Raw genomic sequence first — 19,018 nt, forward strand, 5'->3', positions numbered from 1 at the left:
CGCTTTTCTTCACTCTCTACATGCGTCTTTGTGGGAGGAAAATGCTTCTCTGTGTGTTTATTTTTGTTTTCAGAGTGTTAATTGATGGTAAAGTGTTGCTGTTTATGTCAGGTCGTTTGCTAAACCTTCACTAAACGAAGGCAGCAGCCTAATGACTTCACTGTGTTCTGCTGCATGTCTGATGGCTCTCCTCATGTGTTGCAGGTTGGTGAAAGACGCCCCCTGGGATGAAGTTCCCCTGGCGCACTCGCTGGTTGGCTTTGCCACGGCCTACGACTTCCTGTACGAGTACCTGACCAAAGGCCAGCAGGAGCGTTTCCTGCAGGTCATAGGCAACGCGTCACGCTTGATGTACGAGAAGTCCTACGTCCGAGGCTGGGGGTTCCAGTACCTGCACAACCATCAGCCCACCAACTGCGTGGCTCTGCTCACAGGAAGTCTGGTCTACATGACACAAGGTGGGCGCCTGCTCTGGCTTTCACAAACATCTATTCATGGCAAAGTTCTCTCACTCCATGCTTGTGCATTTTCTCAATCTACTTAGTCATGGCAACTATGACAGGCTGAAACTGAAGGTAACTGGACTACGTTCTGACACTAGCCCTGGAGTCCTTGTCTGTTCTGGAGGCTCGGCGTTGAGAACCCTGCTGGGTTTAGTTACATGGAGGCCCGTCCTCCTAGCAGCCTTCCAAGTCACATCTACATCAGTGACCTGTCTGTGAATATTTAAAAATATTTATTTAATTAGTGGTTAACGGTCTCTATTTACACTATTTGACTTTGAGAAACTGGAAGTTGCTGACGTTCTTTTTCCTTTTTGCTACAATTGCAATTGTGGAGCTTGACCCGGCCGGAGCCCGACGGAGCGGAGCGGAGCAGAAAATGGGAGTTGTTGTAATTTGAAGGTGAAAGACGGAGAGTGGATCCGTTGGCGGTGACGTTCAGAGTAGTGATGGAGGATGTGGAACCGTTCTCATTAATTAACATAACGTAGCTGCTCGGTCGGTCGGATGTGGAATCTGGGGGTTGCTCTTTGTTCTGCTGAAGCTGGAAGCAGACACGCTTGCTGACGGCACCTGTGCAGAAAAAAGGAAGGATCATGTCTGGTTATGTTTGCAGGTTGTGCATGGAAATGCTTCTCGATCTGTGATACGCACATCTCTAACGCCACAAAAATACCAAAGCCATGTTTCTCTCCCTCGGCGTGTGATGTGGACTGACTTGGCTGCGTGTTGCTAGTGCAGTCTGTTCTGCAGCCTCTCAAGAATCAGTGAAAGCACCTTCTACCTTCTCCACCTTCTCCTTGGCGTTGTGACCCAGCGTATTCTGCCTCTTCCATGGGGCGAACACTCTCTACCACAGCCAAAGAGTAAGACTAAGAGGTTGGAATCTGTTTACAGGACAAGAGGGGAAATGTTACATTTCATCGTATTTCAACAAGCATTAAGGCTGCTCTGTCAGACCGTCCTGAAATATACCAAACAGGACAAAGAGAACCAAATTTGCTCATCTCTGCCCTTTCTCGCTCCTTTCCAAGCAGTTATCAGCCAGTACCAGTGACATGACACTAATGTCATCTATCACATGTCAGTTCCTGTAAAGTCTCTCTCCTTTTCTGAGCTAAACTTAAATCTATGCAGATTCCAGTCAGGAACTTATACTTTCTGTATATTTCAAGGCTTCCTCACTTCTGTCTCTGCCTTGCTGTTGAACATGCAGGCTTTAAAGTCAGCCGTATTCATAAATGACCCCTGCAGGTCCAGTGAAAGCCGCGGTCATCAACCCTCATTACAAACACCTTAGATGACCTTAAAGAAGGACTGGGATGTTATGATCCAACATGCCTCTGGTCTTTCTGACAGCAGAGCCTCTCTGCAGGGATTCATGCATGAATTGGAGCATAACTGTTCCCTGGTTCACTTTTGAGAATACACTTATTTTGTAATAACACTATTAGAGTACTGTCTGTGAGCTGCAGAGTAGGTCTGGATGATTCTTTTGCATCTGTGCATGCACATCTCCTGCCACGTTGCTCTTTTATTGCAGCAAAACAGAAGCTTTCTTGGAGCTCACGCTTCCTTTCATCAGATTGTGCACTAGTGGAATGAGCCTTATCATTGATGGGGTGAATAAGGGCAGAACAACACTGAGGGATGGTGAAGGAAAATGTATAGCACTATAAGCTTACTTAAACTATAAGCTGCTTATCATGAACTAATCAGTCTGATAACTCATCAAAAAGCAATCTAACAAATGAATCCTACTTTTTCAGAAGCAGACGGGCTGGCAGTTCTGGCCCAGGTCGTTAGATAAGCGATCATGCTGACGCAGCATTATTTTATGAAAAGGGAAACTCCGCTGTGTATGGGCGATAAAGGAAACATAGTTTTGCAGTAACTTTACACCAAAGATGGACGGACTGAACATGGTTCACGGCTCAGGCAAAAACACAGCATTCTTCACCACTGCGCCGTGATTGGCTGATCCGTTTTCTCTCTGTCTCAGTCTGGAAAAAACTTTGATGAATTATTCTTCAGTTCAGCCTCAGTCAGCAAACTTAGCTCAGAAATTTGGCAGCATGCACTTTCCAGGAAGGAGTCGCCAAAAGGGACCCATGAGCCAATCAGAACCCACAAGCCTATCAGAACTAAGGTTGTGGTAACATGACAACCAGCTCATGTTCAACAACCAGAAATGAATGGATTCTAAAACTATTTAGAGCTAGGGATGTCACTGCTGTTAAAACAACTCACAACTAAGGCTGGACCTGATCTTTCTATCACAACAATCAATTAAAGGCTGCTATTCATATTCTTCAAATGGGGGACATAAATTTGAATGGGAAATGGGATGTAAATGTGAAGGCTTTCTCAGCTCTGTTTCTGCTTGATGACAGTTTCCTTCCGCTGCAACACAGCCTTGCTGTTTAACATGCGGGTCCAAAGGTCCAAAGCCAGGCAGATTCTGTAATGAAATACTTTGACCATAGCAAACTCAGAGAGTGAAGGGCAGAGAAGAAGAGTTATTAACTGAACAGAAACTAACACAAAGCCACCAGAACAAAATATAAACAGAACTCGACCAGACATGAGAAGGAATCAAAAGTACTGACCAATAAGTGGCAAAGAAGCTTAGAAACAGGAACAGCAGAAATACAGGAAGCGACTGTAACTGAGATTTAAAAGAAAACATGAACTTAGAGTCTTAACCATGACACGAAAAGCTAAAAATAAACCACAAACTAAAAGGATTAAAAAAAAGTCTTCAGGATCATTATACAGTTAATATCTAAAATGTATGATTAATTTATTCAAAGCTGTCTGTTGTCATAAATTGGCTAAATAAGATTATTCACATCCAGAAGGACTTTGACTTGTATTGTAAGTCTACAGAAACAACTGTTTTTGAGCATAGGAGCTGCAGGTTAGGTTTTTCATTATTTCAGCTTCCCACAAAGCCTTCTCTGGCTATGCCTGTTTGTTTTGACTAGACCTATAGTTCTATAAAAACATTTTAGTGAGAATAAAGTGAGTGAGAGAGAATGCGCTGGATTACACAATATTTACTGAAGGTAGGAGAGAATAAAGGTTTTTGTATTGCTGTGTTCTCCGGGAGATAAACTCTGGGGCAAAAGCAGGTCTCTTCTCCCTGGGTTAGCATTGTTGTCTCCTCCTGCTCAGAACTTCACCCATGATTTGTTTTTCTGCTGTGTTTTGCACCGTCGTAAATTCTACTGGGGTCCGGGGTGAACTGGTTGCACCCTTAGCGGACCCTAGTGGGTCAGGCACAGATGGAGATGTGGTGACATGGACACTAGAACTGGCTGGATGGCATGAATTAAACCTTTACTGTCTCCAAAACTGTTATCACCCAACTGCCATGGAAGATAAAGATATTTTCATAATGGGGGGGCAGTGGACTTCACATACTGTTTTACCATCCTAGCGAAGTTCCAGGGGCCCCCGGTGGCCGTCCTGCGCTGCGTGAGCACTGATGCTTTGTTGGGATAAATGTGCTCTTTGTGCGTGCGCAGACTACAGTTCACGTCTGGTGGTAAATACCTGCTCTGTCCGGGCCAGCGGTCCCCACACCTAAACCAAACACTGTTCAGGACCAATCCATGGGGCAGACCGGCCCGCCTGAGTGGGTGTCGGCTCAACCCCACCGACTGGGCCGGAATGCTCAATGAGCTGCGGTCAGGGTGTCTATGGGCTAACTTGTTCCTACAGTAAACGGTGTGTGACAGAGGCAGCACACACGCTGCAGAGCGGCACACAGGGGCATGCTCGCCATAGCATAGGCTGCATGGAATCATGGGGGAGGAACGCCGTTAGCAACAACAGGAGTGCTTCAAAACTGGACCTCTCCTCTTTCTGTTACGTGGCCATTCCCATCGCTTGTGCTTCATATGAATTAGCAAAGAGCTAAACGATCATTGTGATTTGGGTTTAAAAACTACAGTTTATTAACAGCCTTCAAAGATGGAAAGGTACACAATAGCAAGGGGCAGAATGATGACCACTTGCAAAAGTCTAACTTGCTATTTAAGCAACCAACTAAGCTCTGGAGTAGGGTTGTCGTTTCAAACTCGATATCACCCAGGAGAATATTTGATACTCGTTACCATTTTTTATACCACGGAGATAGAAAAAAACAAATAATTAAAGGCGTAAAAAATATTTTAGCATCTAAAATCTCACCTTTTCAATCTCAACATGGAACGTGATTTCTCAACAGAATCACAGATACTAGTTGAATAACTGTGCAAATAAATGCTAAATAAATAACCAAAATATCACACATGCCCAGTAGCATGCTAGCCAGCCACAGCGAATCACACAACATTAATGCAGACATCAATAATACCTTTAATGTATTAAAGGTATACTATGCTGCCAAGCCGCGGCCGCCTCGGCAGTTTCATTATTATTATTATTATTTTTTTTTATGTTGGCGAGACACTACCGCGGCCGCCGCCTCGCCGCGGCCGCCGCGGTAGTGTCTCGCCAACATAAAAAAAAAATTAATAAATAATAATAAAACTCGATATGCTTGCATGTTTATTTGACATTAACACGCGGTTCTTTGTTGTTGCTTTCGCGCGTGCATATAGTGAATGGCAGGGCAAAAACACGGAGTTCTCGCCGTAAAGCGAGACTTCTGTGTGTGCGGGCCGTAAGCTCCTGCAATTGCAAGTGCGGTATTTCCTTTGTTTTATTAATCTGCAGGAGTTCATCATAAAGGCCAGGGTGTCGGTTCCTGAGATGTTGTTGGCACCACTTTAAAACACTGTTTGCATACTGGCTTGTCCAGATCTTTGGGATTTCCTTCTTTGTTTGCCTCATATGCTAAAATAATTGGTTCCGATTCCATGCCAAGTTAGTATTGTATCCGGATACAGCGTTTGAGCATTGATATTTTTCAGGGTATTGATATTTTTGAGCCCTTGTACCCTGTGTCCTTCCCCCAACTTCATTTTTAAATTAATGTCATATAGTGGTGTGAAAGTGTTTGCCTCTTTCCTGATTTCTTATTTTGCACGTTTGTCAAACTTAAGTGTTTCAGAACATCAAACTAATTTAAATATTAGTCAAAGACCACACAAGTAAACCCAAAAAGAATTTTTTAAATGTTTTTTTTATTTTTTCAATCTAGTGTCAGGCCACTATTCCTCCCTGCCTAAAGTCCTACCTTACTGTCCCCCTCCCTAAGGAGAATACCGTCTGCGGTCTAAATGGTTATCGTCCTGTGGCATTGACACCCATCATCACTCAGTGCTTTGAGAAACTGGTTTGGACCTTTTTACCTCCACTCTGCCTTCTGGCAGAGTGGAGGTACAGGGCTAACAGATCCACGCAGGACCTCCTAACAACGCTCCTCCACACGGCTCCGTCCCACCCGGAGCTACGGGGGAACTGTGTACGCCTCCTTTTTCTGGACTTTAGCTCTGCTTTGAATACAATCCTACTAAACAGACTGCTGTCAAAACTTTTTGATCTGGGAATATCGGACTCTGTCAGTCGCTGAATCAAATATTTTTTAACCCTCTTTGGCAGGGGACACAAACATGGTGCCCGTGGGCACCAAGTAGCCCCTAAGGACCACATGTAGTGCCCCGAGCTTGTTTTAGAAGCAGCACAGCCCACCAGTGAGCTGCATCTAAAACTTTATTTTATTCCATTAGTCTTCTTGTTTAATCACACTCGCATTCATAGATATTTAAAAATGACAATATCTATAATAACATAAAGTTAACATGAACCCTGACTCTTCTAGATCAAAGGTCAGTACTGGTGGCCCTTCATATGACACAACACCAATGAAGTAGCTCTCAGTGTCAAAAAGGCTGGTGACCCCGGTTCTGTGGTATAATGTTGCCATTTGGTAACCAGCTCATTGAGTTCTTTCCACACACACACACACACACACACACACACACACACACACACACACACACACGCACACACACACACACAGTACCTCCACTTTTAAGATGTATTGCACTGAAAGAAAGATGGGATCCTAAGAGAACCAATACTAGTGTTTAAATTTGAAATGATTTTCTGGAGGAACTTTTTCCGTTCCCTTTTCCACAGACCTCTTTGCAGGGAGGAGCCTCACCATCTGACATTTTTGATGGGGAAAAATACATGCGCCACAATCCTGGTTCTCCTCAGCCATCAGCCTAAGAACCGGCTCCTCTCAGGGCTGTGTACTGAGTCCTTTACGGTACACAGCAACAGAATAATAAAGTTTCCTGATGACACCACTGTGTCATCCCCATCTTAGGGGACGATGAAGGAAAACGAAGATCATCGCGGTCTTTAGGAGGGGGAAAACAGAAATTTCTGACCTCTTCATCGGGGTGGAGAGGGTGCAGATTCCTGGGTGTGAACATAAAGGACGACCTGACCGGGAGTATTTTGACGTACTCTATCAGAGTCTGGTTTTTCAGCTGCACAGCAGGAAACAGGAAAACACTTCAGAGAATCATGACTACAGCCCAGAAGATCCCCCGCTGCCCTCGTCCTTCCCTGGATGAACTTTACAGTTCCCACCGTCTGAGGAAGGCACAGTGCACAGTCCAGGACCCGACCCAGCATGCACCGTTTGTTCAGTACCCTCTGCTAGACGCTTCAGGACATTAAGGGCCAGAACAAACAGACTATGCAATAGTTTGTATGCCAGAGCTAGTATTGAACTGAATGCCGTTTGATTGGGGTGTATTTCTGCTTTTTTTATTTCATTTTACTGTATTATATTTTATTTGCACTTAAACTTGGTTGAGATGCTGAGAAAATGCCAGATTGACCGGCGTTTCCTCTGGTTATGTAGGAAGCAGGAGAGTGCAGTACTCCCCCTTTTTATTATTATTCTTTTTTTTTTTTTTACCCGGACCTGTTACTCATCTCAATGTTTGTTGTGTTTATTTGTGATACCATGAAACGGTGAGCTTTTCCTCAATGAAATTGTGTCTGTAGAATATTATGGTACAGGAAAGAGACAAATGCCCTCATCATTCTCCTTTAAAATGTTGGAAGTTTTTAAATGAATCCTTTCGTGTCAAACCATTCAATGCAGAGCAGACACAACATTTAAAACGGCGTAAATCATGAACGGTACAAAGAATCTCTCAGACAGGCTCTCCGCCCCCTGAAGTTTATAAGGATTCCATTTCTTAAGGAACGTTACATCTGACTTTGTCCATAAAGCAGATTATAAAGACAGAATATTTACACCAGGGGGAAAATAGATAAACCTCTGAGGTACATGTAAATACCTTTAAACCTTGTGACACTTGTAAGGTTGAATTAATAATTGCACCAAGTAGAACAGCCAGTTAAGTCATAGATCAGTTTCTAAAACCAGCGTTTAAATAAAAGCTAGATCAAAAGTAAAGATCTTGGCTTTCCTTTTGAAGCCATCGACGGCGTCTGGCCCCCTCCGGTCTTTGGGAAATCTTTTCCACAGATGTGGTGCAGGAAAAGAAAGGGACGCCCCTGTGGGTTTTAGTTTTTACTTTGGAGGTAATCTAAAGGCTGCTTCCAGGAGGTCTGAGGGTCCTCACACAGCCTGGGGGCTAAAGCAGATGGAGTTATTAGACAGGAAGGAAAAAGCTTTGGGGATTTCTGAAACAGTAACAGAACTTTAAAGCGAACTCCTACGGTAGCTAGAAAGGACACAGTTGTTGAAAAATGTCAAATGAGCAGCATGCTGTAGACGGAGAGGATGACGTTGCTCAGAACTGGCCTGCTTAGCTGAATTCTCCAACATGACCTGATCTATTTACAGTAAATTAAAGCGTGGAAGAACTTAGACGCCCTGTCGTGTTGTTGTGTTCCAGGTTACCTTCAGGAGGCCTATCTTTGGACCAAGCAGGTTCTGTCCATCATGGAGAAGTCCATGATCCTCCTGCAGGATGTGACGGACGGCTCGCTGTATGAGGGCGTGGCGTACGGGACCTACACCACCCGCTCCCTGTTCCAGTACATGTTCCTGGTGCAGCGTCACTTTGCCATCGGCCACTTCAGCCACCCCTGGCTGCTGAAGCACTTTGCCTTCCTGTACAGGACCATCCTGCCAGGTACCTGTGTGACATTCTCAGGGACGCCTTACTTTCAAACAGATGCACTGCAAAGGGGAACTAAAATAAGTCAGATTTTCTTGAAATCCGTGTATTTGTTCTTGATTTGAGCAGCAAGTTTAATTGATCTGCCAACGGAATAAGATTTTTTGCACTTAAAATAGGAACAACTCATCCCAATCATCTTATTTATTTATTTATCTAATTATCTTATTTTAGGGGTCAAAATACTAATTCCATTGGCAGATAATCCTATTCACATGCTGTGATCACAGACAAATACACTCATTCAAGAATATTCTACTTCTAGTTTTCGTTTTGCAGCGTGTTTGTAGCGGCAAAAAAGCTAACTAAGCGTTAATCTTTGTAGTCAGAGTGGAGCCGGTTGCTACACACGTTGCTACATAACAGGGAGGCATAACCATCCGCTGCTGCGCTGCAGCCGTAACGTAGCTTGTCCTCTGATGTGATGTGGCGTATGAAAACATGGAGGTGGGACCCTGTTGGGGATGTATAGGCTCCTTCTGGCTGGGTGGGCAGCTGAGTGCTTCTAAGGCATGGAGCGTTTCAGCCTGGTACCAACACTTGGTGAGCTGTGACTGTGCAGCGGTCCCCAAAGACCCCCTCATACCAGTAGAGGCTCAGATTTAGAGCAGCAGCAACAACCTGATCCCCTCCATCAGACAGGATGGGACCGGGGACCTCTCCAGGTGGATGGACTGGTTCTGCCCACTCACAGATTGTTCCTCCTGTAGCTTATGTGGGTTATATTTTAGATTTGCAGTAAAAGACTGAAAAGCCATTCTGATGTCAGAATGAACCGTGTGATAATCACTGAAAGGCTTAAAACGGTACGTAGACTTCCCTGGCACAGGTTTTCACCCCCCCCCCCTCCCCTTCAATATTAATGCATTTTATCTGGATATCATGTTTTACACCAACAAAAAAATAGTGCAGTATTGTATATTTTTCTCCAAATAGAAGCCCTACTGAGTCAGTGCCTTGTATGCATGTCTCTCCGTGTCACTTGGCATGTTGGTGAACGATGAGTCAGAGAGGAGCTAAAGGGTTGCAGCCATGCTTCCATAGGATATGGAAATCCTGCACAGTCCTAATGGCTGAACGTATGAGACAAACCTTTGCTCCTTTCTGTGCATTTTAGAATAGAACATTTCAGTTCTGTTAGATCGTACACCCATAAATAAACTGCAAGAACAGCGACACGTTTAACCGAGGAGGGAAGCGGGAGAACGGAGCTGTGAATCTTCTGAGTCTAGTTTTCAGGGTTGGAACAGTAGAGAGGTAGACGTCTGTTTGCAAACAGGAAAAAAACGGGAGGGGGGGTGTGCTTTGGTTCGTTGCTTCTGGTGTTGCTTGTTTCCCAGACGAGAAATGATTGACTGTGATTACAGGCTGTAGCTACTATCGCTGGTTTCATAGAACGCTGTCAGCACCAGGATCCAGGGCTGTTCTAACATAATTACAGACTACAGAACAGTGTGAACAGAATCACAGCGGTGACCGCAGGCCGTAGATTTTGGAAGGAGTCCTGTGTGGCGCGCTGTTGCGATCTACCAGGCATCCACATGTTGTTTGAAGGGATCTTTAAATGACTTAATTTACACTGAAAGTCCAGCTTTTCTGTCCTCCCATGACTGCTTTTGCTTTCTTCTCCCTTCACTGTGTGAGAAGGGGAAAAAAGTTCAGGACGCCTGCTACGTCTAACGTTCTGTGTCCGTTTTGCTCGTGTCGGCAGGTTTTCAGCGCACTGTGGCGGTGGCGGATTCCAACTACAACTGGTTCTACGGGCCAGAGAGCCAGCTGGTCTTCCTGGACCGCTACGTGTTGCGTAACGGCAGTGGGAATTGGCTGGCGGACCTGATTCATCAGAACAGGATTACGGAAGGGCCAGGGCAGGCTGGAAAGGGCCAGCGGTGGTGCACGCTGCACACAGAGTTCCTCTGGTAAGCTGCGGGTTTTGGTTTCAGGAGGGAAACTGCTCTTTGGTGCCAGTGGACCTTACATACCCTCTTGCTGTAAATAATGAGATGCACTCGTGTTCCTGCTTTAAAAAACGAATCATCGCTGTTTAGGATAAATGCCTTTTTTCATTCCGACTGAATCCTTTCCAGCTCTTAGTGAGGACTTAAAAGGACTTAAATGTAGCGTTTTGCCATCTTTGGAGATGTGGAGCCTTTGCCGCCACCAATAACTAAAACATATCCAAATACTGCACTCTGCACAACAGCTGAGTTTATCCCTCCTGTCTTAATGCTGTGACTTCAGCCTCTAAACTGATGTGTAGTCCTTCAGGCTTCCAGGAAGTTTGACATTTTGCTTTCAGGGCTGGCTTCCTGCCCTATGCTCTGTGCATGAGCGGTTTCAGATGTTTCTCTTTTAGTGTCCTCTACTGGATGAGTCTTATCTTTTTTTGAAGAACACCCTGTACGTAATCCATGCAGAGAGGGAGTTTCAGCAGCCAGCTAGGAGTTGCCTCCTTTGCACAGTTGTTTACCTGCATCTCTATCTGGCATTACCAATGCTGCCAAACTTCTAGTTTCCTTTTTAATTATCCGCAACTCAACGTAATTGCATTTTTGCACAAATGCCTTTTTGCACCATTATTTTTGCACAAAAAAACGGTTTGAACATTCTCCTGCACACTGTGGTTGCACACAGTTTTTCTCCTGCATTATAATTCTGATCACTGCTGCACTTTTACATTGTAACTGTGCCCTATTCGCCCCGAATCTCACTATACTCTTATAAGCTGTTGCAACATTTTGTTGCATGTATGCGCTCTGTACATACAAAATGACAATAAAGTTGTCTAAGTCTGTAAGTTGTCCTGAAAATAGTTCAGGAATCGGCGTCATCAAGCTTTGCCCCTGGTCTTCAGCGCTGACAAAGCACTCATATCTGCTTCCGGTTGCAGGTCTAAATCCCCTACTGAGTTATTTTCAGTAGGGATGCATGATTGTTCAGCATTAACAGTGGTCAATCATTCTGTAACATATCGGTGTTGACCCGGGCTGATATTAACTGTTATTTCCATCTTGCTGCCATTTGTTTCTGTGTTTTAGGAGGGGGAGGCAAGAGGCTTGGCCTTGTGGTATTTGTGTGGTCACATGTTTGTTTTGGTCATATTCATACATATTGGTTATCACACAACAGCACTATTCATATCGCCGTCAGCCCAGATTTTCACATTGATGCATCCCTAATTTTAAGCTCTTTGTTTATTCTGCATCAGACGCTCCGTATCACTGCTCCCTAGTGACTCAGGGTTGGGTCCAGCTCACAAGCCCAGACGACGCACAAGATTAGTGTCAAGAAAAGAAGATTCTGTAATTAAGGTGGAAAACTTCAGTCTACATGTTGCAGTTTTTATGTTTGTCTCCATCGAAGGACAAAAGCATTAAAATGCTCTTTTTGTGTTTCACAAACAGTTAAGATTCCACCAATCTCTTACCGGGGGTAAAGAATCTCAGAGCGTAGAATTAATTATTTTATGTTTGTGGTGCTTCAGATTTTTAAGGTTCACTTCCTACAAATTTTCATAGAATATCACAAACTTTCAGAGAACAGGAATTTGGCAGCTGTTTGGCCTTTTAATCCGAAACCACTTCGGTTCCCAGAAAACCTGGAAGTAAAATGACAAAATAGGCATTTTTCATTTTTGGATGACGCTCTGCATTTCTGTTAATATGTCTAAAATGAACAAAGTTTTGGTTAACTGTGAAGCACAAACTGGTCATTATTTAAATTTCAGGGCAGAACCCTTCATTGTCAGAAATAAGCGGTCTTCATGAGCTGCCCCCCCTCGTTTTCTTTTCATTTGATACAGCACTGCAATCCCCCTCCTAAACAGCAGGTGGTGCAATGCAAAAAAATATAGCAGTACAATGAAGCTACGGGAGCTCTAGAATACGTAGAGGGGTCTAACTCCAGTCCTAGATGGCTGACGTCCGTTAACATGTAGACGTATCTGCTTCAGTACAGCAGGATCAGACTATTAGCTGGACTATGTAGAACCTGGCCGTATGCCCTGGAGGTCCTTCAGCCATCTGAATAACAGGGACGCGTATCTTCCAGGACCCCGGCCATTGAGCACTACCTGCACTAGAAGAACTCTGCAGGTGGTACCTTTAACCAAGCCGAACGTTCAACTTATTTGCACACAGCTGACATTAACTTTGCAGCAGTGTTTTTGCTGCTGTTTCTAATTCAGGATTCCCTAAATGAATGCTAATATGCAGTTGTTGTACTAATATCAGACTATTATTGTGTTACATGAGTCTGAGCCTGAAGAGAAGACGTACAGGTAACTTGTCTTCCTCGCGAATGATGACAGAGTGATGCAGGGGATGGAGAGATGGATTGGGGTCTCCAATCGACAACCACAGACTGGTGTTCTCACCGGTCTGTCGTGGTGAGAACACCTGTACAGACCCTCACCTGTGTTCAGGAATCAGGATTCATAACCGGAAAAAAAAAAAAAGATCCTGGATACAAGTGGCTGAAATGAGCTTCCTCGGGCTGATTTGACAACCTTAGGTAGGAGGAAGAGCTCTGTCATCTGGAGAGACGTTGGATGTTACTGCATTAAAACAAGTCAGCTGAGGTGGTTCAGGAAACCTCTCTTTGGAGGGCTGCTGGCTACGTCCCAGTGGAGGGATACTTCTTTGCAGACCCTGAACTCACTGATGTATTCCATATCCCTTCTGGCCTGGGAATACCTTATTATGTTGGAGATGAAGCTTGAGAAGGGTGCTGTGAGATGGATGTTTACCTCAGCAGCCTGATCTCAGATGAGGTGCAGACAGTGGATGGATGAACACTGTCATTGCCCAGAGAACAACTCAACCTTTGAAAGTGGTTAGAGATGCTTTCTTGTTATATATTTTTCTCCATCTGATTATTTGTTTCTCCTTGTGATGCAGGTATGACCCTGGCCTGGTCCCCAAACCCCCAGCAGATTTTGGAACATCTCAGCTCCACTATTTCGAGGATTGGGGTGTGGTGACGTACGGCAGCACCTTGCCTTCTGGCACCAACCGCTCCTTCCTCTCCTTCAAGTCTGGGAAGCTGGGGGGACGCGCCATCTTTGACATTGTTCACAACAACAAGTACAAAGAGTGGATCAAAGGCTGGAGGAACTTTAACGCGGGACACGAGCATCCCGATCAGAACTCTTTCACCTTCGCACCCAACGGTGTCCCGTTCATCACGGAGGCGCTGTACGGACCCAAGTACACTTTGTTAAACAACGTGCTGTTGTTTGGCTCAGCCCTCTCAGGGAGCTGCTTTAAGCCTTGGGCTGGACAAGTAACAGAAGCCTGCGACTCTAAGTGGTTAAAGTACAAGATGGGCCTCGCAGCGGATGCCCAGGGCAGAGTGGAAGCTGCGATGAGGAGAGAGGGGATGGTCTTCATCCGAGGCGAGGCGCATTCTGCTTACAACCCAGTACTGAAGATCAGGAACTTCCAGAGAAACCTGCTCCTTCTTCACCCACAGCTTCTGCTCCTGGTCGACCACATCCACCTGGAGTCAGAGAGCCCGGCCAGGGCCATGAGCGCCTTTTTCCACAACACGGAGCTGCCATTTGAGAGCTTGAAGGTGGATGATGTTCATGGAGCGTTTGTAACTCACGGGAAGGACAAATACAAGATGTTCTGGATGGATGACACAAACTCCAGCAACAAAGGGATGGTGGGGTACTGGAGCTACCCTCGAGGGTACCCCTATAACGGCTCCAACTATGTAAATGTGACAATGCCACTGAGGTACCCGCACACAAGGGTGGCCTACATTTTCTTTGGACCAGGCATGGATGTCCAGAGCTTCAGCTTACGTGGAGATGATCAGCGGGTGGACATTTACCTCTCCACCAAAGACCACACCTACACCGTCTACCTTCTGACGGGAGAGGTCACCAGTAAGCCTCTGTTCGCCATGGTCCTGCTGGACCACCAAAAGATTGCGTTCGAGAGAGCAGCAGCCGTCGGAGATGACCCGCCCGCAGAAGTGGAGGAGTACGTCAACGTAATGGAGGACAACCTCCAGCACGTCAAACCTGTCTTCCAGCAGATGGAGAGACACATCCTGGGACGGGTCCTCAACTCCGCCAGCTTCCGCAAGACCGCCGAGCGCCTCCTCCAGTTCTCAGACAAGAAGAAGACAGAGGAGGTCATCGAGAAGATGTTTGCCAGGTCCAAGAAACAGAACAAAGGCAAAGGGGGGAGGAGGGCAAACCTCGAGGAGAAGCAGTCCGACAGCCTGCCGGACATTTTTGCACAGATAGAGGTCAACGAAAAGAATCAGAGACAGAGGACATCAAAGCGTACGTATGAGGAGAGTCCAGAGGAGGGGGACGCAGATTCAAGGGCCTTCATGGATTATCCAGATGGTCAAAGAAACAGGAAGGGGGGCTTTGTTAAGGGCCGCCGGTTTAAGCAGGTTCCCATGGGGGGGACAGCGAGGAGCGAAGGAGCCTCTGGTACCTCCTCTTACATCAGACTCTTCCTGCTCCTGAACACCGCCACCTTCTTCTTACTGCTGGCCGTTCTGCTTACGCGCTTTCAGAGGGGGCGGAGCCTGCACACACAGAGGTGCTTCTACGCCATCGTCTTGATCGACTGCTTCATCCTGCTCTACCTCTACTCGTCCTGCTCCCACGTGCAGTGCTGACACCGTGAACACCTCCACCTGACAGGACGCCCCGTGTGTTCAGGGCGAACTGAAAACCCGTTCCACTCCACGCTGAGCCAGGCCTCATGGCACGCCGTTAAGGCCACTGTTAAACCAAAGCTTTTTGAGATTCAGTACGGTTCATGTGTAAATGTCCTGGAAAACAGCCAAATTGGAATAAAAAGAGAGAGCTAAGCGTATGGAGATAAGACGTGCTTGGTCAGCTCCACTTTCTGTTCACATCAGCAGGATTTTATTGTCATTTTCCTTTTCTTGACTGAGCCTCTGAATATCATTGCTTCTGTTAGGATCTTCTTCTAATTCCAGTTGAGTTCTAACTATTGAGCTTTCAGCATTTGTTACTAGGGTTGTCAAAAATAATTGATACTAAAAAATTCCATTATTGAAAGATACCAGTTTGCATCTAAATCGATATGAACCGACCCATGCACATCTGTCCATATTGTTGCACCACTTCTGACTGCGATGACAGGCAATCAGCCCCTCCCTGACCAAAACAGCTTTTAAGCTAACATGGTGAGTACATCTCGCCTGGGCTTTAGCCGACCAGGCAAACACAAAGTGCTGCTCGGATCACACTCCGTTCTACTGCAGGCTCCATCGGCTAATGCAACGGTTCCCGGACTTTTCTTGGTGGGCCCCCCTGTGAGTTAAAAGAAAGTTTTCATGCACCCCTCCAACAATCAATTCAACAGTTGACCGAAGTAAAGCCAACTGCAATAAAACATATAACAATAAAATTAACTGCAATCTTCTTTAAATCACAAAACTACCACTTTTAAAGTGTAATTGTTTGAAGTTGAACTGTTTATTTTACTGTGTCATTGAATTCAACATTGTCATCAATATATATTTTTTAAATAACCCAAAAATTACACTATGCCCCCCTCTAGGGGGTGCGTCCCCTACTTTAGGAACCACTGGGCTAATAAATACTGCAGCGATGATGCTTCCCCCTCTTTTATTTCTCTGTTTAGTGTTAATAAGATGAGATAAAAGGATTGTCGTAACATCCTGTTAGTATTACAACAAAATGGTGTTGTTTTCTGGACTGATGCATGAATAATAACGCAGGTTCCTGTGGAGCCAGGCTGAAGCTGACAATTAGAGCAGCAAATCGTAGGAAGCTAACCCTATCCTACCCTGCTGCTGTGTTGGTTCAGGGAAGGAAATATGCAGCAAAATGACCAAAGAGGCAGAAATTGTACAGGGCTGCAGCTGGATACATTTGCCAGGATCACATCCTTATTTGTGTTGTAAAAATATTTTTTTGATGTGCCAGATCCATGTTTGTTTGAGTATGGAAGGGCCCTTTATTCGTCCCTCAGTCGTAACGTTGAATTGTATTGATAGCAAATAGGCAGGAAAACGGAAGCCTCAGAGAGGTGTACTGATCAACCACCAGGAGAAGAGAGTCAGGTCCTAACTGTGTGGTTCAGGTTAGAGTCAATGAGTCCCGTGTTTGAGGCTAACACACAGAGCTGCTTTTTAAATAATCATTTTAAATAAATGATGCTTACTGGTTCTACATCCTGTTATTTTTCATTGCATCAATTTATCTAAAGGGACTATACACGTGAATTGTGTTTCAGATTAAGCCACAGAAGCTAACTTCCATGTGCAGCTCCAGGCAGGTTGATGGAGCACCTTCTAAATCTATGATTCTAAAGTGACTCGGAAGAAGACATCATCATTAAGACGCAACTGACACTGATCTGTATAGGACCACGGACATGATTGGTTACCAGGCACTGTTTTACGGATTTAGAGAAATCCTTAAGGCTTTAATGCTTTTCAGTTCTATCAGTCCAGGGTTCCAAACAGGAACTGTTAAATTTGACTTCCTGAAGGCACCTTCTCTGTCCTCTCACTAGAGCTGTTGTCTATGCTTCACAGTGTTGCCGTTTCTATATTCACCCCAGTTTGTTACCTCTTGTCTCTGTCCTGACATGACAAAGTTTATTTTTATATTATGCGGCAGATTTTTGATTTGATACGCAAAAAAAATGCTTAGCTTCTGTAATCCTAATGATGCAAGAGTCTGAATTGTAATATGGCTCAATTCCTAGAATCCCTGAGTATTTTTGTAACAGTGGCCCTAACTGTGTCAGGATCTGCCTCAGGAATGTTTGTTCAGGAACTACAACTGATTCCATGTAGGGATTGATGAATGGCTGAGATAAAAGCGGGCCAGCCTGGATCAACGAAGCTTCTGTGGAGCTTCAGAGCCATGTCTGTGTTCCCAGGATCCAGGGGCTCCTGCTCTATCACAAACGTCCAAAGCTATGCCACTATAGCTTCAGCCACCACGTTTGTACTTGACATATTTCTAGCTTTATATGCTGTAGTTTATAGCGACACATTTAAATGTGGATGTGTTAAAGTAAGATATACAATGGCTCCAGAAAGTCTGCCCTCCTCCCCTCCTCTCCCCCCAGTTAAAATGCATGGTTCTTGAGATGAGAAATGGGACTTTGATCGATCATTTCACACCTTCTTCTGTCTAAAACTAAACATTTTTTTAAAAGGAAACAATAAAAATAAAAGCTGTCATGACCTGTTTGCATAGATGTGCACTCCCTTGAATTCACACGTTGAGGTCCCACCAGCCACCACTGATAGTCAACCTGAGATAAGCTCCAGCTGTCTTTATGGGGTTTTCCTGAACTTTGCTCTTTTGCATCCCTCAGCTTTGCAGATGGGTTACTGAGGATCAAGAAGGAGCTCATTTACAAAGGTATCAGTCAGGAGCAGTGTACACAAAAAGCCCTGGCATTACAGATGTTGACCCAGGCACAGTGTTATGAACAGATAACCTTAACCTTTACCCTAAAGTTGAACCAAATGTTTTTCAGAAAGGTTTCGGTTTAAGGGTGTGCACACTTGCAAAAAATTTTTGTCTGTTTGTTTTTCAATCACACATGTGGGTTTAATTACCAACTGAATTCAACATTGTCATCAACATATATGTCAAATTAAAGAGTTTTGGGAAGATTGATCAAGCTCATTTTTTAACATCCCAAAAAGCGTGCATTTGACCATTGGCGTGTAGACTTCTGAAAGCTGTAGCAGGTCATTGTTCTCGTTCTGTACTATTTGTAAATAAAAGTGCACAGTACAGTCGGTGTGTGTTGTGAGTGATTATTGTGTGAAATTGATCCGCAAAAAACAGATATTTCTCAGTTTAACCATGGGGTTCACAAAGTTCCTTCAGCAGATCACAGTGAAAGTCCACCTGATCCAGTCAGTTTGATTCTGTTGATTGGACTTTTCAGTCCAGCTATTGAAGAATAGTCAGATTAAATGTATTTGTTTAAAAGACAAGAGTAGACGTGAGAGGCTGACACCTGGTCAAGAGAAAAGTAGATTCACCAGGTTCTTTCATTTAACTGTCAGGATTTCAACACGTAGAATCATCTAATTTCAAGTCATTACAACTTGCCCACTGACTTGGCTGAGTTTTTACGCTGGATGATGAACTCTGGTCCCCCTCATCAATGAGGCAAACCTACCGTGACCACCACACAGGACTAAGCTGGACCACTGGGAAACAGTCCAGTCCTTCCATTGCTTAGCTTGGTTAAGATGCTCCTGACTGTCTCAGACACAGCCCAACACCAGCAGTCATCATAGCCCATGTACCCGGGTACAGTGCTTGTGTACCTTTTTTTTTTTCAACCACACTTTGTCCTGCCACTCAATTTTCCAAACAACTTGGATAGG

The 19,018-nt window shown here is 44.8% G+C and overlaps 1 protein-coding gene across 2 annotated transcripts in view; it reads left to right on the forward strand.

Annotated features, from left to right (window-relative positions):
• Nucleotides 1-19,018, forward strand: part of dse (dermatan sulfate epimerase) — a 55,759-nt gene that overhangs the window by 13,126 nt on the left and 23,615 nt on the right. Inside the window, exons 3-6 of one of the 2 annotated variants that reach the window (XM_012854095.3) lie at nt 205-458; nt 8,345-8,584; nt 10,341-10,548; nt 13,528-17,549. The exons of the other annotated variant lie outside the window; for it this stretch is intronic. Of the exons in view, the coding sequence (XP_012709549.2) occupies nt 205-458; nt 8,345-8,584; nt 10,341-10,548; nt 13,528-15,274 (2,449 nt within the window). The 3' untranslated portion in view covers nt 15,275-17,549. Of the gene's footprint in view, nt 1-204; nt 459-8,344; nt 8,585-10,340; nt 10,549-13,527; nt 17,550-19,018 lie in introns of those variants that run through there. 2 annotated transcript variants of the gene reach the window in all.

This window comes from Fundulus heteroclitus, chromosome 15 (genome assembly GCF_011125445.2).
Source record: "Fundulus heteroclitus isolate FHET01 chromosome 15, MU-UCD_Fhet_4.1, whole genome shotgun sequence".
NCBI lineage: Eukaryota > Metazoa > Chordata > Actinopteri > Cyprinodontiformes > Fundulidae > Fundulus > Fundulus heteroclitus.